At 43.3% G+C, this 26,119-nt stretch overlaps 1 protein-coding gene across 17 annotated transcripts in view; it reads left to right on the top strand.

The window, feature by feature from the left end:
• Positions 1-25,031, top strand: part of Lrrfip2 (LRR binding FLII interacting protein 2) — a 107,093-nt gene extending 82,062 nt beyond the window's left edge. For 9 of the 17 annotated variants that reach the window (XM_085688926.2, XM_085688925.2, XM_087905197.1 and 6 more), the window contains 9 exons: positions 2,132-2,224; positions 4,430-4,522; positions 9,615-9,716; positions 9,936-10,068; positions 12,342-12,391; positions 17,900-18,020; positions 19,568-19,647; positions 23,035-23,139; positions 23,651-25,031. In XM_085688926.2, the coding sequence (XP_085545052.1) occupies positions 2,132-2,224; positions 4,430-4,522; positions 9,615-9,716; positions 9,936-10,068; positions 12,342-12,391; positions 17,900-18,020; positions 19,568-19,647; positions 23,035-23,139; positions 23,651-23,761 (888 nt within the window). In that variant the 3' untranslated portion in view covers positions 23,762-25,031. The remainder of the gene's footprint in view (positions 1-2,131; positions 2,225-4,429; positions 4,523-9,614; positions 9,717-9,935; positions 10,069-12,341; positions 12,392-17,899; positions 18,021-19,567; positions 19,648-23,034; positions 23,140-23,650) is intronic. The other 8 variants (XM_085688931.2, XM_085688929.2, XM_085688930.2 and 5 more) reach the window with 2 other exon arrangements.
• Positions 25,032-26,119: the final 1,088 nt, after the last annotated feature.

Here is a 26,119-nt window from a genome sequence, read left to right as displayed (position 1 = left end):
CTGATTCTCAGGTTCTTTGGGAGGCTTGCTGGTAGCCTCCATGCTTTCTGACAGAAGACTATGCTTCAGTCTTACCTTTGGCATCCAGTCCTTTGTCCAAGCAGTATTCTATCTGTTCCCACAGGGCTGGGGCTGCTCTTACTACTAAGGTGATATTTCATAGGCCCGTTAGTAGAAATGTGTAGACAAAATACATTGTGCTGTGATGGTTCAAGTTTATATTTATCATTCTAGTGATTACACTCAGTCCCTCTGTTCTCCATCTCCTTTGTGCCACAATGCAGCTCCTAATTCTCACTGCTTTATTTTGAGTCACTCAGCAGAGCAAGACTAGTTCATAGGTATAGTTACTGAAAGTAGTCATAGTGTTCGGCTTAGCCTTTACCCTGGGACCTGCATAGCCAAAATACTATGTGTTTTTAAAGTTACTCAAAATAGCTTAAGTTTTTGTTTTTATTTTTTAATTATGGCTAAAAGACACTCCACAATAAATTTATCATTTTAGCCATTTTAAAGATTGTAGGTCACAGTAGGATGTTATATTTATATTGCATGTGAAATCTGTACATTTTTTTCTTGCAAAAGTAAACTCTAAGCAAGTTAAATAAATAGGGACATTTGGTCCTTTCCCGAACTCTTGGCAGCCTCCATCCTCCATCAGTACATGTGACTGATTTATGGTACTTAGCATATAGTCCCCAATGCTCATGATAAGAGTCCCTTCTTTCAAAAGGATGAACTCTGTTCCTGTGTCTCTGCTACGTATCACCCGTCCATTCCTCGGTTGCCAGGTATTTGGGTTGTTTCTACTACAAACTGTACTTTAAACTGAGCTCTCGCCTGACTTAGGTAACTATAGGTAGTTCTGAAAGTCAATGAAAATGAATTCAAAGTTTATCTATTGTCTCATTCTCCCTTTCTTCTTTCCTTGGAGGAATTCTTTTTATTTTCTATTTTTCTTAAATATTTATTCCTTTTATTTTGTGTATGTATGTATACTACATGCATGCCTGGTGCTTGTATAGATCATAAGAAGGAATTGGATCCTCTGTAAGTAGAGTTAGAGATGGCTGTGAGCCACCATGTGGGTGCTGGGAACCAAACTCAGGTCTTCTGCAAGAAAAGCAAGTGCTCTTACCTGCTGAGTGATCTCTCCAGCCCTTGGAAATTCTTTTTAAGTTTAGTGATTCATCTTTTCTTTTTATCAGCCAAGAAGACATATTAGCCAATTTTTATTAAAAAGACATACAGCATTTGAAATACATCTCAACACATGTATTTGTGGCCCTCCTTTACTAGAAACTGGCAGCCTGCTGTAAATGCTGATGTGCTTGGAGCACACATATCTACACTCCTGTACACAGTGTGGTTATTCCATTGTGCAGACACTGCTCCACCAGCTCCTGACTCATGGGCGTTCAAGTTGTTTGCAGTACTTTGCTTTCCAGAAGTCATTCTGCAAAACAATATATTTGTATTTATAAGCTGCTTTGGTCTTTCTCTGGTTTTCCCAGTGTGTCTGTGATAGAGAGCCATGGTGGGTGGATCCGCGGAGTCTTTTGTAAGCCACATGTGGTGACACTCAGAGCTGCTGTGTGTTCTCTCCTTTGAGCATATTTCATACTGGAGCTGCTCCCTTCTTGTTTCCTGGGCCTTAGCTTGGCTTTCCTTGTTGTTAGCTTTATTTTTGTTATTTTGTCTTGTTTTAGGAATTCTTCAAATGGAAAAATAGTAATAAATCTTTGTCTCTGAACATAAATTATAATTTCTTGTGTAGCTTGTCATTCCTGTTATTACTTTGTGGTAGCTTTTGGTATTCTAAAAATTTTAATTTTTATGTAATCTTTTCTCCCACTTACCCTTTATTGTTTTTGGAGATTGGAATCATTTAAAATAGTTTCCTGTACACTACAGTTACTCATTTTTTAAAAGTGCCTACATTTTGCTGTCCTTATGTTGCTTTTCTTGCCTTCATCTTGCAGGATGGAGATGTAAAGTTTGACCCTTTTCACAAATGCAAACCATCCATCCAGGCATGACCCTGGAAGTCAGACTTGGCCCCGTGTTCAATGACATTTGTTCAGCTTTGTATCCCCTGACCTCTGTAACAATATCATTTGCTTAACAACAGGAGTTAGAAAGGCAGAAACATATGTGCAGTGTGTTGCAGCATAAAATGGATGAACTCAAAGAAGGCCTTCGGCAGAGAGACGAGCTCATTGAGGTATGTACTTGAACTGTTGAAATATTTGATTTTGAAAAAAAATGAGTTGGATAGGATAGTGGTGTGTTTGTAGGGAGACTATTACAGCGTTATAAAGCAGTGCTTCTCAACTTTCCTAATGCTGCAATTCTTTTATACGTTTCCTCATGCTGTGGTGACCCCCAGCCATAAACTTATTTTATTACTACTCCATAACTGTAATTCACTACTGTTATGAATCATAATATAAATAGCTGTGCTTTCTGATGGTCTAAGCGACCCCTGTTAGAACTGAGCGACCCACAGGTTGAGAGCTGCTACTATAAAGATGGTCACGAGCAAGCCCTATGGAAGGGTGCTAACTGCCTCCAGAGGTCACGACCCACAGGTTGAGAGCCGCTGCTATAAAGAGTTTACTTGTATAAACATTTACCTCTCAAAAATTTTCCAACATAAAATATAAAGGCAAGCTTAAAAAGTGAATGCTTACAAATTCTATAAATTCCCTCCTTTACTAGCAGGATTTTTGGCAGTGTCTTTTATTCTTAAGCACGCTCTCCTGCAGATACCATAGGAAGTTAGAAAAGGAAGCATTATGGAATATATTCTTTGGGTCCTAGGGCACGGCATACAATAGGACATGATTCTTGAGGATTAGAATTTTGATCTTTACTCAAGTTAGTGCATTTGAGGCAGCTGAAGCTGAAGCAAAGGTGAAGTTGTCGAGATCTTCAGCTCTGCAGCGGAGGGGCTGTGCAGCACACTAAGGCAGCACCGCAGTGCAGGAGGGGACCCAGGCAGTTCAGAGCGTTTGTGCTCCACCCCGCTATGGCCGACTGGCTCAGCTTTTAAGAATTACATGGGAGAGGATAACAGTAAGGCTGGATTTCTGTAATTTATCACCAGGATGCTACCTACAAACTTGGAAAGCCATGGTCTTTTTATGCTTACAATTTCTGTCATTTGGATGTCAGTAGCTATTGATCATGCACAACTGAAGACTGAGTACCAAACACAATGCCTTTGGGTCTCCAGAATTAAGATGCACACAATCAAGTGGAGAGTGTGTGAGTAGGAGAGTGTTGCTAGTTGTTTATCAGTGACAGTAGGGGACACTGTAAGGTGTTAGGACAAGTACTTGCTCTGGTTGTTTATCAGTGACGATGGAAACACTAGGAACATGGTAAGGTGTTAGGACAAGCACTTGCTCTGCTTGTTTATCAGTGACATAGGAACACTAGGAACATGGTAAGATGTTAGGACAAGCACTTGCTCAGGTTGCTATCTGTTGCTGTGATAACATACATGCCTGGAAGCAACTTAGGTAGGGAACAAGTTTATTTCGCCTCATCAGGTCACATTTCAGTCACTGAGGGAAGTCAGGACAGGACTGTTTGCTATTGCACACAGCAGTCTCTCCAGCTGGGGAACTCACTCACAACCCAGAAAGTACACCAGAAACCATGGAGGGTGCTGCATGCTAGCTGGTTAGCTCACTGGCTGGCTGAATCTTACCCTCCTGATGGAGCCCAGGACCATCTGCCCATCAATTAACAGTCTAGACAGTCCCTCACAGACAAGCCTACTGACCTGAGACTTCCCCCTGTGGATTCTAGGCTGTGTCTGTGCTAACTAGGACAATATCACCACCCACCAGAAGACTTGTTTAAGAACTGCCAGATGTTAAAATCCTATTTTCTAAAAGCTCATGTTTCTCTTATAGTTTATGATATTCTTGATATTTCAGTTTTTGCCAATAGGAAATCAGAGTGATCAAGCAGAAGATATGTCTGTCCTTTTTTTAGTTCTCCTTTACCAGGTAACATTCAAGTCTGTGGTAAAGGGTCATTTGTTCATAAGCAAACGTAAGTTTCCTTTGGCAAATATAAGAGGTTCCATGTTTGGGTAGAACCCAGGAGTGCTGTGTGTACGCAGGAACGCAGGCTGGCTGGTGCCTCAGAGCTGCTGTTGGAGCAGTTAGTTTTCTCCAGTACCCTTGACATTTGCCCCAGGGCTGGTGCACACTCAGCGCACTCGTAGCTGTGTCCCGCTGTCCTCCCTTGCTTGCTACTGGACAAGCCAGTGAGACACTGGGCGCCATCTTTCCTTGCTCCGTTGATCATGCCCCCCCCACTTTAAAATTCATCTGCCTCCTTTTCGTTCTGCTTTCCTTCTAATACTCTTACTTTTTTTCTGCTTTTATTATCTTCCTCCCTCCTTCTTCAGGAGAATCAGCGCCTTCAGCAGAAAGTAGACACCGTGACAAAAGAGGTGTTTGACCTCCAAGAGACCCTGATTTGGAAAGATAAAACAATTGGGGTATGAGAGGAGGTGGGGCTTTGGAGAAGTTCATTCCTGAGGAATAGACCAAGAAAATTTAGACAATATGAATAAACAGAAGACAGAGACTTCTCTAGGAAACCCTGGTAGTGTGCCTAGAGAGAACTGCTCTTTCCAGACTCCATGCTTTGTGGTGCTCACAATAGAAACCTTTAAAAGAAGTGTTCTTTATGCCCCAAGGATTCTTATCCCAGAGCAACCACAAGCATCTACTTCAAGTTCTGTGGGTAGCTGGCTATGTTTACGTTGCAGAAGTATGGATTAAAAAAGAAGCTGGAGGTGGAGATGGGGGAAATGTTATCTTGTTAATTGTTGGTGAATGAAGTAGGAGGAGATTACAAATCAGTTATAGAAACAGATAGGAATGTAAGATTCGGGGCTGCCAAACTGTGACACCATCTCTCATTCCAACCCAGCACTCCCAGCGTGGGGCCTGGTAAGGCAAACAAAGGCCTCCTCCACTGCTGCTTTGCTTAGTGCTGAAGGCACACTCCAGCCATGCTGGGGGCAGCCAAACTAGTCACATCCCTAGGTCCATAGGGCAGAAATCTTAAGAACAAAAGGAACTTTTAGATAACTTTCTGAAGCTTAAGTTAACAAATTTCCAAACTTCCATCAAAAACTAGAAAACTTCCCAGGGGACATTACAGTTGTGAATGACTTAGGTTATATACATTTTTACTTGAGAAATTGAAGTGTACATACTGTCTGGGATGGCGGGCTCATGAGTCAGGAGGCCTGGGGCTTCTCATTTGTCTGTCTTTCTTAGCATTTTAAACTGGTATCCTAGACTAGCTGACTAGCTAGAGTAAGACTACACACCCCATAAAATAGCTCATTAAAACCGATCTTGGTTTTCATACTAAAAAGAAATGCCAGTGTTGGTTGTAGGGGCACATGTCTTTGATCCCGGAACTTGGAGGAGGAGGCAGGTAGGTAGATCTCATGCATTCTAGGCCAGTCAGGATTATACAGTGTGACCTGTCTCAAAAAGAAAATTATAAATGTACATGTTGATGGTTAAGATATAAATTACTTGGCTTTTAACTGTCTGAGGATTTATTGAATTTTTTTGTAAGAGCTATTTAACTTTTAAAGAGTAAACTTTTACAAACTGCCGAGACAGCTCAGTGGGTAGAAGGCCTGCCTTGCGAGCATGGTGCATTGATCCAGAACCCTCCTAAAGATGGGAGGAGAGAAGAGACTTCACAGTGGTCCTCTGTCCTGATTGTGTGTGTGTCCACTCATACATCATATACATAATAATAAATACTTTTTTAAAAATAAATATGTTAATTTAGAGGAAAGTTAAGATTCACATACAAGTATAAGAAATGATAGCAAGATATGCCCATGTGCCCTTTGCTCAAAAATGTCACATCTTGCAATGGTGTAGGGCAGTATTGCAGCCCAGGACATGTCTGAGGTACAGTAAGGATAAAGGTACTCCCACCTCTCCTTTTTATAGATACCCCTTTTACAACTGGCCTCCAGCCCTCAGAGCCACTCTGTAGTTTTGCCATTTTAAGAATTTTGTAGCTGGGTGGTATCAGTGCACATCTTTAATCCCAGTATTTGGGAGGCAGAGGCAGGTGGATCTTTGAGTTTGAGGCCAGCCTGGTCTACAGAGAGTTCCAGGACAGCCAGGGCTACACAGAGCACTCTGGGAAAAACAAAACAAAACAATAAACAAAAGAATGTTGTATAGATATAAACCTACAGTGTAGACAGTTCAGTGGAGTTAAATTCACCCATATTGCTGTGCACTATTTCCATCCTCTCCAGCTAATGTAGCCACTGCACAATGCCATCCACCTCACCCCTGCCAACCACTGTTCCACTCTGTCTCCGGGTGTCTACTCTAGGTTCCTCAATGAGGTGGACTCATAGCACTTTATGGCTGCTCTATTACAGCAGCACAATAGCCTAAGCTTTATCATCAGCACTGAAGTATGTGTCAGAATGAATGTGTGTGTGTGTGTGTGTGTGTGTGTGTGTGTGTGTGTGTGATCTTACTATGCAGGATATAGTTCAGGGTGATTCTCCCATTTCTTCCTGAGTTCTGGGGTTCCAGGCATTCCTCACCCACACTCAGCAAATGTCCTTACGTTTTGAAGCTGAATGGACATGTGTATCCCATCTCTCTCTGTATGGACTGTTGTGAGCAGGGCTGCTGTGGATGTGCTTAGCAGCTATCTCACCGCTGCTCTGACTGAAGGTATTTGGGGTGTCCAACCAAAAGTGGGATTTCTAAGTCATTTAGTAACTTGGGTGATTTTGAGGAGTAGTCCATTCTGTATTCATAGCAACACTGCCCTTACACACTCCCCTCAGCAATGAGCAAAGGATGGAATTTCTCCACTTCCTCGCCAGCACTTGTTACTCCTCCTACCTGGCCTTCTCATGTCATTTGTTTTTGCTTCTCCCAGTCTGAGGAACAGAACCCTGGAGCTCACACCTGGTGGCAGATGCTCTACTACTGAGCTATATCTCTAGACGTGGATTGTTTTGTTTGGTTTTGTTTTGAGACAGAGTGTGTGTAGAGCAGGCTGAATCCACCACCCCCAGCTTCCCATTTACTTCCAAAGGGGTCACTTCCGGCACCTAATTCATCACTCAGCTCCAGCTTCATTTTTAAGCATAAAATCTAATAACTTAGGAAACAAGCCCCAGGCTGAAGCTGAGTTTTCTCTCACTTTTCCTTGGTGACGTCAGTTCCCTTGTCGCTGGCTTCTCTCAGTTCTCTCTAGGTACTCAGCATAGAGCAGAGCAGTGATACAAAAGGGCCTGGGCCCTGCCAGCCCAGCCTCGGTGAATTCCCGTTCTCAGTACTGCAGTTATTTCACCATGGCCTAGCATTCCAGCCTGTTCCCCATCTGTTTGGCTGTTGGGTGCTGGATCAGATGTTAGATTCTGGAGCTCTCTGCGGAGATGCACTTTCTGTTCTGTAAATGCTGCAACAGAGGCGATTGCTGCCTGTGGTGCAGGGCGGCGGTCATGTGGTCAGGCTACCGAGGACTTCAGAACCACAACAAATGCGTTTGACTCAATTATAAGGTATTTCAGTAGCTTTCAAGCTTTGTGGTGAAATACACAAATATACAGGATATATTTTATTTTTATATCTGTAATTATGAAATTTTAAGATCTAAAAGTAAAACAAGAAACCAGTACTATAATTGTGGAAGGAGGCACAAAAGCCATGTACTGGTGTTTGCTAGAATTCTTAACTTCAGATTGGTCTATTCCTGAGAGGTCTTTTATATTCAGTGGAATCATTGACACAGCATATTATAAAAGTGACCACCTCCTTAGCTTAATGTCGTGATTACAGCACAACTGCATGCCATGCTTTTGTGACACGCATCTAACCTGTGGTGCAGGTGACTGCTGTGCCCATAACACACATCTAACCCACATGGTTCAGGTGACATTAGGGAATGTTCCTGTGCTTGTTCTAATGTTGCATCGGTTGTTAAGGCGGTTAACACTAGCCACAGATATTAAAAGCTTTGGAATCTGGACTCTCAAATCACTTTCCAGCTAATTGGAGATACATTTGATGTATGAATTTTCATCACTTACGGGAAGGAAGTTAGGTATAAACATTGCATTGTAAAAAGTAGGCAGAGGGCTTGCCTAAGGGATATGTCCCCAGCATTATGTGGGATGACCAGGAAGGACCAGAATGCAGTCTATATGCAAAGGCTTTAGAGCCAGAGTGAACTGAACTCATCTTCTCCTTTGGTACCTACTGTAACTTTGGACAGGGAGATAGGAAGCGCATCACAGGGTGGAAGGGTGCCTCGCCACTAGATCAGTGTTTGCTGTTGCAGTCAGTTCTTACTTGTTCCCAATTTTGTCACAGAGTAGGATTATAATGGTTTTTATAAAAGTTACTCAATCAGTGCCAGGCATGTTGACAGATGCCTGTAATCCCAGTGTAGGTGGACACTGCAGGACCAGGAGTTCAAAGTCAACCTTAACTACATAGCAAGTTGAAGGCCAGCCTAGGCAATATAAGATCCTCTGTTCAGCAACAAGGACAACCACTAAACACTTTTCTATCCATCAGTTACTAAACAGTTGACCTATTTCTTGACCTGGTGAACTTAACTTATTGGGCTAATGCTGGAGGAAACATTAAATGCAGGAGAAAAAAAAAAAAGATCGGAAGGGTTCTGGTAAAACCAGCACTGCCACCAGGTTACTGGGCACCTGCTTTCCATCTTGGTGTTTGAGCGTGATTTCAGATTCACCATTGATGACCAAAATAGGTCCTTCCTCTGCCTGTGCTGCTTTCCTGAAGGCTCTGGTGCAGGAAATAAGGAGACTGCCGAGCACTGCCTACCTGCCTTTCCCAGACCCTCAAGTGTAACTTGCCCGTGTGAGCAGCGCTCCAGGCCCAGTGTGCCTCCTGAGTGGGGAGGTTTCCTGTTTGTCAGATGGGTGGATTCTCATGTGTTAAGTCCCCAAAGCTAGATTTGAAACCCATTACCCAGCTCAGCTAGTGTTCATTCTGTTTATTTGGCTTTCTCATTTTATCAGTATTAACTAATTTTTATCAGAAAAGCAATTAACATAGCAGGTTGTGGAGAATCCCTTTGGAGATGAGCTGTCTTGGGTCAATTGGTAGCAGAGAACCTTGTTAACACTGGAGAACAAGCAGGCAGCCAGTATTTAAATAACTTATCCAGACTTGCTCTTCTTCCCAAACTGTCTTTATTTTTTAAAGTCAGGCATATTCTTAACTAAACTAGTTTGTTAAAGATGAAACAGATGTGTTGGGTTATTTTGTTGTTCACCAAATGAAAACGAACTGAGGAAGACAGGCAGGAATTTTTTGTCTGTAAAAACGTTCTTCATGTGATGAGCATGTCTTGCCAAGTTCATGCATGAGCTCTCTTCTGTTTAAACCCACTTGCAGCTGAGCACAGTCTTCTCCCCTTGCCTGGCTGCTGTTTCCACACTCTGACCTCTGCGTGTAGGCCTTACCTGCCATTGGATTTAGTCACCTTTCTCTTGCTCTTTTTCTGTGCTGTTCTTTCCCTGCTACCCTGCCTAAAACCAGGCCCTAGAGAAACAGAAAATGTACATTACCTGCCTCAGGAGTGAGCGAGATGTGCTCAGAGGGGAGCTGCCTGACCTGCAGGAGACAGAGGCGACAGCAGAGGTATGTCAGCCTGGGCCTTCTTCCCCTGCTCTGCCTTCTTTCTCTCCTGACCTTGATATGCTGGTGGATTGAGCTGTTTCCTCCACAGAGGTATATCATAAAGCTAATTCTAACTAGTTTCTACACATGGCAAACAAACATTGTCACAGAGATGCCTCAACAGAACTTAGAGTTTCTGTGTGAGTTACTGCTTGTAACTAAGTTTTTTCTTTTCCACAGAAACATGGCTTAGTTATAATCCCAGACAGCACTCCCAATGGTGATGTCAATCATGAACCTGTGGTTGGAGCCATTACTGCTGTGTCTCAGGAAGCGGCTCAGGTCTTGGAGTCAGCAGGAGAAGGGCCACTAGGTGAGAGACTGCTTGCTGTTTAGTTTTGGATTGATGTTGGGCTTCTAGCTGAGGGTGGGGGTGGGGAGCAGTATATGGGCTATTTAGACAAGAATCTTGATCTTGGGAACAGAAATGGAGTCACCCCGTGGTTTAGCGCTGGTGGAAGCACTGCGGGCACATACACATCACCTTCCACTTACAACAGACTTGACCCAGAGTCCAACATGCCCACCCCAGGGGAGCTCAGGCCTGGTGGGGACTTGCTAGCCTGTGGTTAGCTTCTTCCTGGCCTACCTGGATTTAGATCCTAAGTTTATCCCAGGGCTCTACAGCTCTCTGCCACCATTTTTCTTTTCTTTTTCTTTTTCTTTCTTTCTTTCTTTCTTTCTTTCTTTCTTTCTTTCTTTCTTTCTTTCTTTCTTTATCTATCTAGATTTATTTGTTATGTATATAGTATTCTGCCTGTATGTCTGTCTGCACACCAGAAGAGGGCATTATCTATCTCATTATAGATAATTGTGAGCCTCCATGTGGTTGCTGGGAATTGAAATCAGGACCTTTGGAAGAGCAAGCAGTGCTCTTAACCTCTGAAGCATCTCTCCAGTGGCGAGAAATGGATGATGAAGAAGGCACATACTGAAGTGTGACTTTCAGGGCAGGGCTCCCAAGCCTGTTAAAAGTGACCCTTAGAGAACCTATTAGCAACTCTCCAGAAAGCCAAAGGGATCCAGCCATTGCCCCTGTTCTGATTCTGTGGTGTGAGAGCTCACAGTGGGTAAGACACAGCCATGCAGATAGAGCGTATATGGGAGGTTTTATTGAGAGAAAGGAAATGGAAAAGTGGGGAGTGAAGGGAAGACACCTGCCTCTGGAAAGAAGACCAGCAGAAGAGAAGAGAGAGACAGATAGAGAGGGAGGGGAGGAAGGAAGAAAAAGAGAGAGAAGTAGGCGGAGTTTCACCTTTTAAAGGGACAGAGTGCTGCCTGCCCTACATATGGCCTGACCCTCTGTCAGGTTCTCCAGGGGTGGGGCTGGCTGTGCCTGGATGCTAACAGCCCCACAACAAATTTTGTGCTAGGGGAAGAAAAATAGCACAGATAGCTATTGTGCCATATGCTTACATTAATTTTTTTTATTTTTTTCTCTTTTACCTTTGTGTGTATGTGTAGTTTTCTTAAGGGAATATGAGGCATTATAAGAACAGCACAGGCTAAAATATTTTAAAGTTAGTAAGCAGGTTGTCTCATGTAGAATTCTAGAAACACAGTTGTTGAGCACTTTGATAGAGGATGCAGGTGAGCTAGAGGATCAGGTTTGCTAGAGGGTCAGGTTTGCTAGAGGGTCAGGTGAGCTAGAGGGTCAGGTGAGCTAGAGGGGAGATTTTGAAGACCTGCTTACCTTTGGCATTCGACATGACGTTATTTACAAACCCCACACTCAAAACAATACAAGTGAGTTACCAAAAAAGAAAACAAAAATCTTTTAAGTAAGTTTACCATTTTGTTTTTCCCATCCATAGCTGTTCATAGCCTGCTAGTGTATAGAACTGAAGATAGCAATGGGCAGCTCTGGGGTTCCTCCACCTTTTGGGGGGCTAATGGAACTGAAACTGACATGGCTGACCCTCATTTATTATGGGGTCATTGGCCAACTGTGAGCTGCTGCTTTAGCTGGACTCGTGGTATCTCCTCAGCCTAGGTAGCCTGTTCCTGCCTAAGAAGCAGCAGCCCTGTGCATCTGCCTCAGGCTGGAGTCCAGGTTCCCTATTCCTGGCTTACTTGTGTTCATCACTAAGTTAGCTACAGGTTTAAACAATAGTTCAAACCCACACCAGGTTTTCTGATCCACTCGGCCCTCTGTTTCACTGCTAGTCTTAGAGCACCTCACTCGCCCGCCCCCACATTACATTAGCCACCACAGCCCACTGCTACCAGCATTGTGCGGCACATGTTCGGGACTCCTGGGTCCCACCCCTGTTCCATATTCTGCCCTCCACCAAGGGTGAGAGCCTCTGAAGATAACTGGGAAAGCTTACACATTTTTGCAGCAACAGCAAAATGGTTTCCTCTGGACTCCTTGTTTCTAGGCAAAAAGTCACTGCTCTGGGAGCAGATCTGGTGTCACAGCTGCCACCGACTGGGAGTACGGTTAGGAGGATAAAGGACTCGTTTGATTGCAGTTAGAACCTTTGCCTCTTTTCATGTTCAGAATGTGAACAATGTAATTTAGTAGATGTTGGCTATTTGTGAGTACCTTTCCAAGTCCAGTTTACAGCTTCCCACTCGTTCCAGATGTGAGGCTACGGAAACTTGCTGGCGAAAAGGAGGAGCTCCTGTCACAGGTAAGCTGTCTGCTCATCCAAAACCACCGATTCATCTAAGATAGGCAGTAAAATGCAAATAAATGAATGTTCATTAGAAATTCAAAAATATTGGTGGGTGTGGTGGCTCACGCCTTTAATCCCAGCACTCAAGAGGGAGAAGCAGATGGATCGCTGTGAGTTTGAAGCTAGCCTGGTCTACATAGTGAGTTCCAGGACAGCCTGAGAAATATAAGATTTGGGGGGAAAAATGTATTTCTTAACTTTAGTACTGAAGTGACATTTAAAGGAAGAAAATCTAATTCTTATTGTCTTAAAACTGTAGAGGATGCACACAAAGCTTGCTGCTCAGCCCTTCCACCCTCACCCTGACCATCTTCCTTAGTGTGAATCACACTGACTTGCTGATGCTATTCTATTGGCATTCATCTGTAGAAGACAGACCTCTGCCACACATGCGCTTACTTCTGTTCCTGTAGCCTCTTAATGGCCAGTCTGTTTCAGTCTGCAGGACTCCAGAGAGCCATCCTGTGTTCTGGGTGGCTTTTCTTTTTGTTCCGTATGCCTGGCTTTCTTGTGTTTATCATGAAGTTAGCCCCTGTTTTAAGCCCACTCAGGGTTGTCTGATCCATAGCAGGTCCCTCTTGGTTCCATCTTTAGTGTCTCACAGTCCATTTTGAACTGTAGCTTATTTGCTCTGCACTGGCGTGACTGTCCTGCCGGTGGGGTCTTTCTCTGCCCATGCTTCGAAGGGCTTAGGTTCCCTTTTCTCAGCCTTTCTTCCTTCCTCTTTCATTCACTCATATTCTGTATATTCCAGTAGCTTCCTGAGGAAAGACCGTGTGGGCTGTTCATTTCCCATGACCCTGAAGGCCTGAAAGAGTCATTTTTCCTCGGGTTTTAAAAACCTATTCCTTCATTGTCCTGTTTTTGATGATAGTTATTCAGAACAGTGAAGACAGGCCAGTGAGATGGCTGTGCCAGCCAGGTGACCTGAGGTCAGTCCCCAAGACCTCATAAAGGTAGCATGTGAGAGCGGACCCGTAGAGTTGTCCTCTGACCTCCACATGAGTGTGTTTCTGTGTATGCATATGAGCACTCAATAATAATAATAATAATAGCAAACAATTTTGAGGACATTTTGAGATTTGATCTCTCATAGGTGATGTTTTTCTTTTCCTCTGTAAGCTTATTGAAATCTCACAGTGATGTATTCAGAAGTGTTCAAGCATCAATGCAGCCCATGTCAATTCTAGGAACTTCTAATCCTTAGTTTGAAAAACTTTGAGTGGTTGTTATTCACTCTTTCCCTCACTCCTATTCAGTCAGTAAGAAAATAGCAAATGATATTCCACTGTTTAATACATTACTCATGGCATGTAGGAAATTTGGGTGAATAATCAGATTGTTGTGGGTTTATTTGAAAAATCCATGCCTCATACGCCTTAGTAGAGAGAAATCATGCAATAGAATTAAGCTGTGTTGTATGTGAAATTTCTGTGAACACACTTATCATGTTTCTCTAGCGACATTTAGCTGTGTGGTACAGGCATGTGGTCAAGGTGGATATAGCCAGGACAAGTAATGTAGTGGGCATGTAAGACCATGGTGAGGGGGCTGGAGAGATGGCTCAGTGGTTTAAGAGCATTGCCTGCTCTTCCAAAGGTCCTGAGTTCAATTCCCAGCAACCACATGGTGGCTCACAACCATCTGTAATGATGTCTGGTGCCCTCTTCTGGCCTGCAGACATACAGACAGAATACTGTATAAATAATAAATAAATATTTAAAAAATTGCCGATATAGGAAAGGATGGAAAAGAAGTATAAAATAAAAAATGATATTAAAAGAAAAAAGACCATGGTGAGCTGGGCGGTTGTGGCACACACCTTTAACCCCAGCACTCGGGAGACAGAAGCAGGTGAATTTCTGTGAGTTCGAGGCCAGCCTGGTCTATAGAGTAAGTGCCAGTGTAATGATTTGTTCTGTCTCTTTAAGAGACAAGCCATGCCCACCCCCCTCCCATGCTGAAGCAGGCAGATCTTCCTTCTTGCTTGCTGCCTGAGCTCCTTCCTTTTCTGTTGCCCTCTCCAACAGGCAACTTCTCTCTCTCTCTCTCTCTCTCTCTCTCTCTCTCTCTCTCTCTCTCTCCCTCTCCCTCTCTCCCTCTCTCCCTCTCCCTCTCTCTCCTCTCCTCTCCTTCTCTCTTGCCCTGCATAACCCACTAAATAAATATCCAACCTCACTCTGCATGGCATGCCTATCCATCTCTGTCTCTCACCTGCTGTTGCATGTCTTGTGGCATGCCCATCTATCTGTCCCTCCCTGTGGCCTGCTGTAGCCACTCAGGGAACTGTGCTGTCCGTGCCTGGGATTGGCTGCTTTCAGGACCCGCTGCCCACTGCTGTTGCCTGGGGACCTGCAGCGTTTTTAATTAATCCATTACAGCCAGAACAGGCTCTATGCTACAAAGAGAAACCCTGTCTCGAAAAACAAAAAAAGGGGGTGGTGGGCATGGGATCAGGTTGAACCTGTAAGTTAAGCTGAATGAGCAGTGTTGGGAAGACCTCAAAAGTAAAGATCAGATGTAGTAAAAAAAAAAAAAAAAAATAGATCAGTGACTGGAAGTGAGTGTGGCTGAACGATGTCAGGGTTAGGGCATTGTAGCATGAATAATAAAAACCCAGAGACAGATATTGGGGTTCAGAAAAGCAAAACAGCCAATCACTAGAGAGACCTTTTACCTCTACCAAATCTTCAGACCCACAGGGCGAGATCCTGTTTCCATGAATCCTCAGACTCCACCCTCCAATGAGTTCCTGTCTCTTCCCCCTTTATATTCCTCTCTCCATGTCCAAACCGTTTCCACCTCCCTATTGCTGGGATTAAAGGTGCATGACTCCCAAACACTGGGATTAAAGGTGTGAACCACTACCACCTGCATCTTTTTCTGGGTCAGTCTTGTGTAGCTCAGCATAGCCTTGAACTCTTGGAAATCTAGCTGCCTCTGTCTCCCAAATTCTGGGATTAAAGGTATGTGCTGTTAGAGACCAGCTTCAACAAAAATACCACTTAACCAGGGTAGAGGATTAGAAAAAAAGTTAAGTAGGAGGAACAGAGATTAGAAAGAATTACTAAAACACAGGATAGTAACAGGAGGGCAACTCAGCAAATACTGAATGCTGACTACACTTGAAGTTATTTTCCATATACTTCTATGCCCGCCCATGCAAAAAGGGGAAGAAAACAAAAGACTGCATTAACATGATAAAAAGGACAACTCAGACAGTAACTTGCTTGATCAAGTCATTGATTCTTGACAAAATCATTCTGTTGTTTAGGCAGTGAACCCACCCTAGACTCAAAAGAAGGAGAAGTATGCTTGAATTTCCTGACTGTTGGTCTGGGGGGCGGGGAAGTAGATCTACCTGTGTGGACCATCTTAATGTCAAAAGGATGAAGTAACCACACCCTAGGTCAGCAAGTGTAACCCTAGTTGTTGTCAACAATTTTGACCTTTAGACAGGTGAAAATAGGCTTATTTTTGGGCCTCCACAGTGTGCCACCACTCCCTGGCCTCTACTGGCTTAGCTTTGCACTCTGATCCCCAGGCAAGCTTTATTTATTAAAATACAAATAAAACATCACTACAGGGTACAGAGGGAATGAATGGGGTGCTCAGCAGTCATGGTTAGAGTATGTGGAACTAAATAATCTAGGGAGTATGGCTGTCTAATGTTGAAATATGTTATTGTATGTTAAATGAAGGCCAAGAGCAAAAAGAGGTAGATGGGAGGATCCTTGAAGGGGAGGTGTTCCAGAAACTGGGGTGCATTGTGGGAGCATGACCTACTGTTGATGAGTACTAAAATGGCCAAGATAGGGGTTAGTTTGGGGAGTGCAAGTCAGGAGCTAACACGATAGAGGCACAGTACACTAGTGAATATGTGAGGTAGTTAGAGATGAGCCTCAACAGGTAAGAATGGGGACTTTTAGGGAGCATGAGTGTAAGGTAGATCAGCGACAGCAAGGGAAGTTCTGCTGTTCCATTTCAATGCTGAGGTAGGAGCCTGGGAAGACAAAAGCAGCAGTGCACAGCAGGGCTACAGGAACTGCAGGGAGCAGCAGTGCACAGCGGGGCTACAGGAACTGCAGGGAGCAGCAGTGCGCAGTGGAGCTACAGGAACTGCAGGCTCTGTGAGAGTCCTGAGGTTAAAAAGTGTACCTAGATGAGGTTGCTGCAGGAGCATCAGCTGATGGCAATGCTTCCAGAGGCATTGGAGAAGTTTGTGTGTGTAAAGGGGAAGGTAGACATCGTGCAGGACCTTTGGATAAGAGTGCTGAAGAAGAGGGATGCCCCATTTGGGGTGTGATAGGAATGATAGGATAATAACCAAATTCTCTCAAGACAAACCCATGTGTGCAAAAGGCAGAGGTGCTTGGGAAGCATGCATTCATTGAGTCTGAAATCAGCCTTGCCCTGCCCACTAGACAGTGGCAAAGCTAGTCTCAGCTTCCTTCTAATCCCTGGCAGCAGAGCTAAGGGTACTGGGAGAGCCAGCCACTTGTGCTTCCAATTAATTTGATGAATAGTTAAAGTTCTCTAAGTATTCAACTTATCTCTAAAAAAAAAAAAAAAAAACCTAGACAAAAGTTCTATCTACCCATGAAAAATTTCATTTTACTAAGACTAAGAAAAAGTATTGAAAAAAATGTATTGTTGTATAGATATACACAAGTAATAAAGAGTAGAAGTCTTTATTGGGATACCTGGCTTCTGAGGCTCATTCCATTCTGTTTATATCAGTTTCTATTGAATGCCTAGAGCCATTTTTCTTATAGAAAAAACTGTTTGATTTGTATGACTTGCTAATAATAATACAGACCTGCTTTGTCGTGTGTTATGGCCACTGGACCAGTTACCTTCAGTACTTAAAGAGAATTGAGGTTGGGAACTGGTCAAAGTTGCTACTGTACTTGTTGTACAAACGTGTCCTAAATGTGAATTCCCAGTAGTAGGCACTGCAGGAAGGGTCTGCAATCCCAGCACTGGAAAGGTAGACATAGGAGGTTCACTGGAGCTTACTGGACAGTCATGCAGGCCAAACTTAAATCAGTTTGGCTTCAGGCTTGGTGAGATCCATATCTTAAAAATAACATGAAGAACAACTGAGGAAAGGATCAGATGTAGACCCCTGACCTCCATATATTCATGAACACATAAAAGTTTAAGACACTTATCCTTCGTCCAGACCTGGTGACACAGGTCTGCAATCACAACTACTTGGGAGGCTGAGGAAGGAGACTCACAAGCTCAGGGTCTGTCTGGACTACAGAGTGAGTGCAAAGCCAGCCTGGGCAGCTTAGTGAGGACCTTTTTCAAAGTAAAAAGAGGGATATGGCTAAACTCTGTGCTAGTGTTTGCTTAGCATGCTGGAGTCCCTGGGCTTCACCCCCAGTACCATCAAAGAAAGTAACAAAGAGATTGAACAGACAATGACCTCACTGGTGACTTCTACTTCCATTTCAGGTTAGAAGACTGAAGCTGCAGATAGAGGAAGAACGGCAGAAGTCTTCAAGGAATGACGGCACATCTGGGGACCTGGCAGGACTGCAGAATGGCTCAGATTTGCAGTTCATTGAGATGCAGAGTAGGTACCAGGGTACAGGCCAGTCTGAACTGGTCTATAGCATGTATCCCTGGAATAAGTTGGATGTAGGCTACTGGAGTCCAGGAGAGTGTGATTAAAGGTGTGCACTACCATGTTTGGCTATGTGCTGTATTCACCCTAAATGCCACAGAAGAGTTGTCCTAACATCTATTTGTATTATACTTTCCCTGTTGGTATTGATGTGTAACTTACAATAAGGAGCTTTTAGTTTGTAATTTGTAGGGACTTTGCTGGTAATGCACTTTAAAATCTTGGCTATTTGTGATCTTTTCATATTGACAATTGGGCTTAGGCTGAATGGAGGGACTTAGGGGTTGAAGTTTATTGGTAATAACTTGTGTGGACTTCAGGTCCCCCATATTTCTTGATGAATAGTTTGTTCTAGAATACCTCTTTGGTATGGTGGGACAGAAAGGAGACAGAATGTGGGAAGGCTAGTTAGGATGCTGTGGTATGGTGAGCTTGACCAGTATAGTGTTGCCAGCAGTTCCAGAGGGCATAAGTAGGTTTTGAAAGATTGCAAAGGCAGCGAATTTGAAAGGAACCAAGTTGAGGAGGAACAGGCTAACTTTTTGTAACTGCTTCCTAGAGCCTAGCCTCTAATGATTTGTAGCTATACCCATAACATCACCATGCAATTGAAAAGCATTTGTCTAGCCAGGTGGTGGTGGCACATGCCTTTAATCCCAGCATTCGGGAGGCAGAGGCAGGCAGATCTCTGTGAATATGAGACCAGCTTGGTCTACAAGAGCTAGTTCCAGGACAGGTTCCAAAGCTAAAGAGAAACCCTGTCTCAAAAAACCAAAACCAAAAAAAAAAAAAACCAAACAAACAAACAAAAAAACAAACTTTGTCTCAGCTTTATTGAAGCATACACTGCAAAGCATTTGGCTAGGTCCATAGATTTAAGGATACTGAAACGGGACCTCTCTTTACATATACAAACAGTATTACAGAGCATAGTTGTTATAAGAGAATGAAAGTAAAATGATCAAGGGAAGAAGTTCCAGTTCTCTAGAGTCATGGAAATGAGTGCATCTTACTGGGACTGGTGAAGAGCTGAATCAGAATCAGAATGTGAGAGAGCAGAAACACTGCCTGGGAGCTGGAAGGTACAGGGCTGGGTTCAGAGATGCAGGGAGCCCAGAAGCTGCAGGGGCCATTGCCCCCCTGTGAGCTTCCTTTCTCAACACTGTTCACATGTATCTAAAGCAGCGGTTCTCAACCTTCCTAATGCTGTGATCCTTTAATACACATCCTCATGTTGTGGTGACCCCAACCGTAAAATCATTTCATTGTTACTTCATCACTGTAATTTTGCTACTGCTGTGAATCATAATATAAATATCTGATATGTGACCTCAAAAGAGGTCACAATCCACAGGTTAAGTAAGAACCCACTGATCTAGAGGTGCAGGAGCTTCTTGCAGTACAGAGTCTAGAACCTGAACTGCATGCCCTCTGTATGCTACTTCACAGCGTCATCTCTGGAGATGAGTGGAATTCATTATTATCTTCTGTTTTAGGAGATGCCAATAGACAAATTAGTGAATACAAATTCAAGCTTTCCAAAGCAGAACAGGACATAACCACCTTGGAACAAAGTGTAAGTATTTCTGTGAGGCGCCAAATGATTCAAATGCCATTAAAAACTATCAAATGTCTCAGCCTCTTGCATCAAAATGGCTAGGCCTTTGAGTTTCTGTGAGTGGCCCTGGTGACTTGGTCTCTTCAAAACCTTGGCATTACAGTTGGACAGCCACTAGAGAACACCTGGTGGCATAATTCAGCTTTGTTTCTGCTCTAAAGACATAGGACTAGGTCATCAGGATGGCACAGCAGAGTTTGATCCCCAGGACCCACATAGCAGTGGACAACTGGTTCCCACATGTTATCCTCTTGTCTTGTCCTTGTTAGGATTTCTATTGCTCTCCTGAAACACCAAGACCAAAAGAAACATGGGAAGGGTTTATTTTCTCACATTTCCATACAACAGGTCATCATCAAAGCAGTGAGGGTAGGAACTCAGACAGGGCAGAAAACTGGAGGCAGAAACCATGAGGAGTGCTGCTTACTGGCTTGTTCTTGATGGCTTGTTTAGCCTGCTCTCTTATAGAACCTAGGACCTTTAGCCCAGGGATGGAATCACCCGCAATGGGCAGGACCCCTCCCCATCAATCACTAATTAAGAAAAATGCCCAGCTGGGCACTGGTGGTAAACACCTTTTAATTCCAGCACCCAGGAGTTGGAGGCAGGTAGATTTCTGAGGACAGGCTGGTCTACAGAGTAAGTTCCAGGACAGCCAGGACTACACAGAGAAATACTGTCTTGATCAAAAAGAAAGAAAGAAAATGCCCTATAATAGGCTTGCCTACAGCTGGATCTTACAGACATTGTCTCAATTGAGGCCCCCTCTTCTCAGATGACTTTAACTTGTATCAATTTTGTTGACTGAGATTTCTGTCCTGCTCAGTTCCCGCAATCATTAAGTCCCAAAGAAATCACACGGAGATCTACATTAGTTATAAACTGATTGGGCTAGTAGCTCAGAATTCTTATTAACTCTTACAACTTATATTAGCCCATTATTCTTGTCTGTGTTAGCCATGTGGCTTGGTACCCCAGCAAGCAGTCACATCTTGCTGCTTCTGTGGCTAGGTCATGACTGCAGAAATGAGCTTTTCTCTTCCCAGAATTCTCCAGTTCTCATTGCCCAACCTATACTTCCTGCCTGACTACTGGCCAATCAGCATTTTATTAAAATACAATTGACAGGGTATAAACCATTGTCCCACAGTACTCCCCCCCCTTTTTTTAAAAAACAAAACAAAACCTCTGAATCTAATATCCTTTGTTATCCTTTGTTTAGCTTTTCTCTTGACAATTATCTATTGTAACTAACATTCTAAACAAAGGAAAATATCCATAGTCCATTTTTTGGGAATGTGGGTGTAGTTTTCCAGGCTACTCCTTGCTGGTTGGGGGTGCTGATAGTCTTATAGGGACCTAAAGAAAATTTAGAATTATGATCAAGTCATAACTCGAGTATCCTGTGAGGCTTGATCTTCTCAGACAGAAGTCTTTGAACTGTTCTGGATGTAGAACTCAGACATCTGGGCCATCCACTCCTATTGGAGATTTCGCAGGTGGTCTTCCTTGATCAAACCTGATTTTTCTTAACTCAGAATGAATCCACAGCCTCTCATTTCCTGTGGAAACAAAATCAAAACCTCTTCTCCAAAGTAACATACCTTTTCACTTCAATTTTGAAGTCAAGGTATTTTCAAAATGTCTATCTTGGATTAACTCAGCAGCATTTATAAACAAATATCTTTTAGCAGCTGTTTCTCCTTCCTCAGCATTCAAACAATTCAAGGAGAACATAATGACATTCAATATTCAGACTCTCTGTGTATTTTTGATCTTTACGTGGCTTTATTTTAACCTCTATTTCTTTTATTTTTAATTTTTGGCTTTTTGAGATGGGTTTTGTGTGTATATTTGGCTCTCCTGGAACTCCCTCTGTAGACCAGGCTGTCCTTGAACTCACAGAGATCTGCCTGCCTCTGCCTCCCAAGTGTTGGGATTAAAGGTGTGTGCCACCATATCCAACTACTCTCTTTATTTTAAGGACTTTATCCTTTTATCTTTTTTCTCCCAAGCCTACATATATTTTTAAACACACTGTAAACCCTTTAAAGGTTTTCTTCATCTGAATATATCTTTACTGTATATCTCTTTTTCTGACATGAGGCTTTAATTTGCCACAACTGTTTGGCGTTTCAAGGTCCCTGCCACCATCAAAAATCATGTAGTCAGCTTTTCATCAACACCATTTAAGTATTTTGTGGCAGGACCTCTTTAAAAAGCTGCAAGGTTTTGCAGCTAGAAACTCTTAAAAGGGCTGTAAAGGTTTTGCAGCTAAAGCTGAGTCAGGAAGCCTTTTCTTAAATGAGAGTGCTTGCCGCTAGCAAGCAGAACCCACTTGAGAAAGTGCTGCTATTAATAAGCCATGCTTTACTCTATTATTTTTTGTCTAGAATTACTTTTTAAGTTCTCTCAGGCTTTATGTCGATGCAGTTGTCCACATGTTGGGCACCATTCTGTATATCTCTTTTTTTTAAATGTTGGGTGCCATTCTGTAGGAGGAGGGAGGCTGCTTGTTCTTCTCAGCCGCCCTGCTATCTTACACCTGAAATAATCACACAGAAGTCTACATTAGTTATAAACTGATTGGCCCATGAACCAATTAACTCTTATAACTTATCTTAGCCCATTATTCTTGTCTATGTTAGCCACATGGCTCGGCACCTTATTTGGCGAGGCAGTTACATCTTGCTTCTTCTGTGGCTGCGTCACAACTGCTGACCAAGCTTTCCTCTTTCCCGAATTCTCTTGTTCTCATCACCCTGCCTCTACTTCCTGTCTGGTTGTCACGCCTATACTTCCTGCCTGGCTGCTGGCCAATCAACATTTATTTAAAATATAAGTGACAGGGTACAGGCCACTGTCCCACAATGCTTCCCCCCTTTTAAAAAAATAAAACAAGAACTCATACATTTGGGCCATCTGTTCCTACCAGAGATTTCTCAGGTGGTCTTCCTTGATCAAACTTGATATTTCTTAACTCAGAATGGATCCACAGCCTCAGGGTACAGACCATTGTCCCACAGCACAATTTGACATAAAACAAACACAGACCTCAAGTGCACACAGTAAATTAACAGATATAATTTTTTTAAAAACAACTACTTTGCAGATGGCTTTTTAAAAAAGCTAGTTCTAGAGAATTTAAAAACAGGGTCCATTAGAAAAATATCCCTTCATGTACATTTCAAAAGCCTATAGACTTAAAATGGGAAATTGGTCTTATAGTGACTGACTGCAACTGTACTTCTCCTGGGACCCTTGGCTCCTCAGTGGCACTGAGTTTCCTCTTGGCTGGCGAGCAGTGGTGGCAAACCCTAGAGGCCTGTGTGCTCCTATTCACAGGTCAGCCGGCTTGAGGGCCAGGTGCTGCGCTACAGAACTGCCGCTGAGAATGCAGAGAAAATCGAAGATGAACTGAAAGCAGAAAAGAGGAAGCTGCAGCGAGAGGTACTGTGCTTGCATGCGTGCTCCTGAAAGAAGTTCTGTGGGAAATTTACAATGGACTTCAGTCAAGTGTGGTGGCACATGCCTTTAATCCCAGTACTTGGGACGCCGAGGCAGGCGGTTCTCTGTTAGTTTGAGGACAGCCATGGATGCATAATGAGACCCTGTGTCAAATAACCAAAACCCAAAAGACCTGGTAAAAAAAACACTAGAGCTGCTTGTCCTTCACACGAGCTTTGGACCTGCAGTGACTGCTATTGACTTTTTTTGGTAAGGCAGGAAAAAATAATGTATTTTTGGGTTTTGCTTCAGATAACATCAGTTTTCTACAGCTTTTGCACATTTTATTTTGTGGTCTAAACAATCCTCAACACTGTTTAGGCCTCTAGCTGCCTGGAGAAGGGTGGCAGCTGTTTGGGGACCCCAGACATGGCTGTCATTATTAGCAGAAGACAGGAAGGAAAGGATGCTGGGCTTTCTCTGACCACAGAGTGACTGTGCTCTTTGTCTCCAGCTACGGACAGCACTGGACAAGATTGAGGAGATGGAGATGACCAACAGCCACCTGGCAAAGCGGCTGGAGAAGATGAAGGCCAACAGGACGGCCCTGCTAGCCCAGCAGTAGGGGACGGACCTTCTGCCTGGGTGCTCCTCCAAGGGCCCTGCCCAGAGATACTGACTCTTTGTATATTGACACAAAGCTCTTCGAGTACTGTTTTGAGTCTTGTCATTAAACAGCCACCTTTGTATTTTATAATTTATGAGAATGAAGCAGGTCTAATTGTCATGAATTTGGATTTTGTTTGTAGTTCACTTCTAGTGTGAGAACTAGTCTGTGCTGTTTTTCTTTTAATTTTCAACATCCTAGAATCACATTTTCTCACCATCTTCCTCCAGCTGACTCATTGACTGGGCACGTGGGAAACTGTGGTGTGGGTCAGGTGGATGGCCGTTCTGAGTGCTGAGACACTTGCTGGAGACCTCAAAACAAAGTGCCTTCTCCACAGTGTGATTCAAGCTTCAGAGACTGAGTGGCCAAGATTCCTACTCTTCTCCCAGAGCATTTATATTTCAGTGAGGAAGTATTCAGGGGTGGGTGTCTGTGTTTCGATCAAATTTATGTTTGGAGAAAAAAGGTCTTTTTTTGTAAGATATTTAAATTTATATAAAAATGTTAGAAAAAGATATGGGGAGTGTATATTAAACTTGATTGCATGGGGCAGAGGAAGTCTAGACTTACACTCTTAAAATTAAGAGTAGGGTTCTTAGTCTCCGTATCCACTGTGCTGTTCTTTGTTATTTTCATCTGCTGCTGATTTGTGAACTGAAACCTCAGAGAAGCTCGAGGGGTGAGGGAGGGACAGTACAGGCAGGTAGGGAATCTGCCTGAGGAACTATTAAACACACCCTTCTGCCAGCCAGGATTGTTGGACACAGTCATTGTTACCGAAGCTTTTTAGGACAAATCATGGCAACCATGTACAGTCCTGTCTTGCCCTCTTCTTTTCTCAAGACGAGATAATCCAGAACATAGAACTTTTTAAGTTTTTTGAGAGACAGCGTCTATGTAGCCCAGGTTGGCCTCCACCTCATAGTCATAATCATTGGGCCTTTTGAGTGCTGGGATTTCATTCATTGCCTGGCTCTAGAATAAACATGCCTAAGAACTTGCATTTCATCTTTAAAGAGACCAGTTCAAGATATCCCTCTCCCCTACCGTAGCCACTTCACAGGGTTTGTGATTCTCTTTTGTCAGAATCAAGGTGGTGTCATGGGAATGATTACTGTAGCTCAAGGTGTTTACAAAGAAACTATATTGAGGAAAAGTCTAATGAATCAAAGCCTCTTAATAAATCTAGACTTGCAACTAGATAATAAAGTTAACTAAAAAGTGAGTGATAGTTGTTCCCTTCTTTAGTCACTAGCCCTTCATTTTTAGGGTATGGAAACTGTCCTGAGCTGGGCACCCTGTGCACGTCCTAACAGGAACTACAGGTGTGGGTGGGACAGGAATGCAGGTTTAACTTACCATCTCTCAGTCACACACAGGTGATCCAGCCCTTCACATGGAGAAGGTACCCATCCTGGGTACTGAGACTCTCCTAAGCAGCCCTGGCCCTAGTCCTTGTTACTTTAGATTTTTCCAATTGAAATGGCTCTATTTCTTCATTACGATATGTTGTTTCCCCTGAAACCTTCTTCATTGCTTTCTGTGGTCTGTGCTTTACTTTAACTCCTGAGGCATCCGTCCTTGGGCCGAGTGCTATATTTTTCTGAGGCAGGGTTAACCTTAAGGTAGCTTATCTGGGCACTGAAGATAAAAAGATAACCTTATTACTGGTTTTAGAGCCCATGCCAACTCCCAGTGGACTAGATTTGACCACCTACCCCAGCAAGTCACCACAGTTGAGCAGTGAAGGCAAAGATTCACTTCATGTGACCGTGTTGGTAAGAACAGATAAGAGTTCTGGAGTCCCAAATTAATTTTCCAAGTGTTAATGGTGTGAAAGAGGGAGGAAAGGAGACAATCTTGGCAGGCCAGTGGTCTGACTGGTAATTAAGTTCAGGTCCCATGAAAGGCTCTGGAGAAGTGCTGGCAACATCTCTTGATGGTTTCCATTGACAATCATTTCCCACTCCAAAGTGCAGGCTTGCCCTTGTCGGTAGTTTCTCATTTTGAGGGATAATCTGTGCTATGAATGTTCCTTGGGAGGCACCGATCCTGGTATTCCTCAATTCCAAAGTAACTCCCAAAACAGAATGACTCAGAAGGGAAAAGATAAAGCCAGAGAAGGGCAAAATAGTAGCTGAAGTCAGTGTCTCTTTTTTGCTTCCCCAGAATCCTCCAAATAAGAACACCTAGTTCAGAGCCACTAAGGGGGCTAGTTTAAAATACTGGGCAAGAATGCTTTAAATTTTGTCCCTAATAATAAATTAGCCTTGACTACTGACAGAGTCTCAGCTCAAGCTTTCTCCAGTCAAT

The sequence above is a fragment of the Myodes glareolus genome, chromosome 4 (genome assembly GCF_982192425.1).
Source record: "Myodes glareolus chromosome 4, mMyoGla1.1, whole genome shotgun sequence".
Classification (NCBI taxonomy): Eukaryota; Metazoa; Chordata; class Mammalia; order Rodentia; family Cricetidae; genus Myodes; species Myodes glareolus.
The sequence above is the reverse complement of the archived record's forward strand: the minus strand, read 5'-3'. Positions and strand labels throughout refer to the sequence as shown.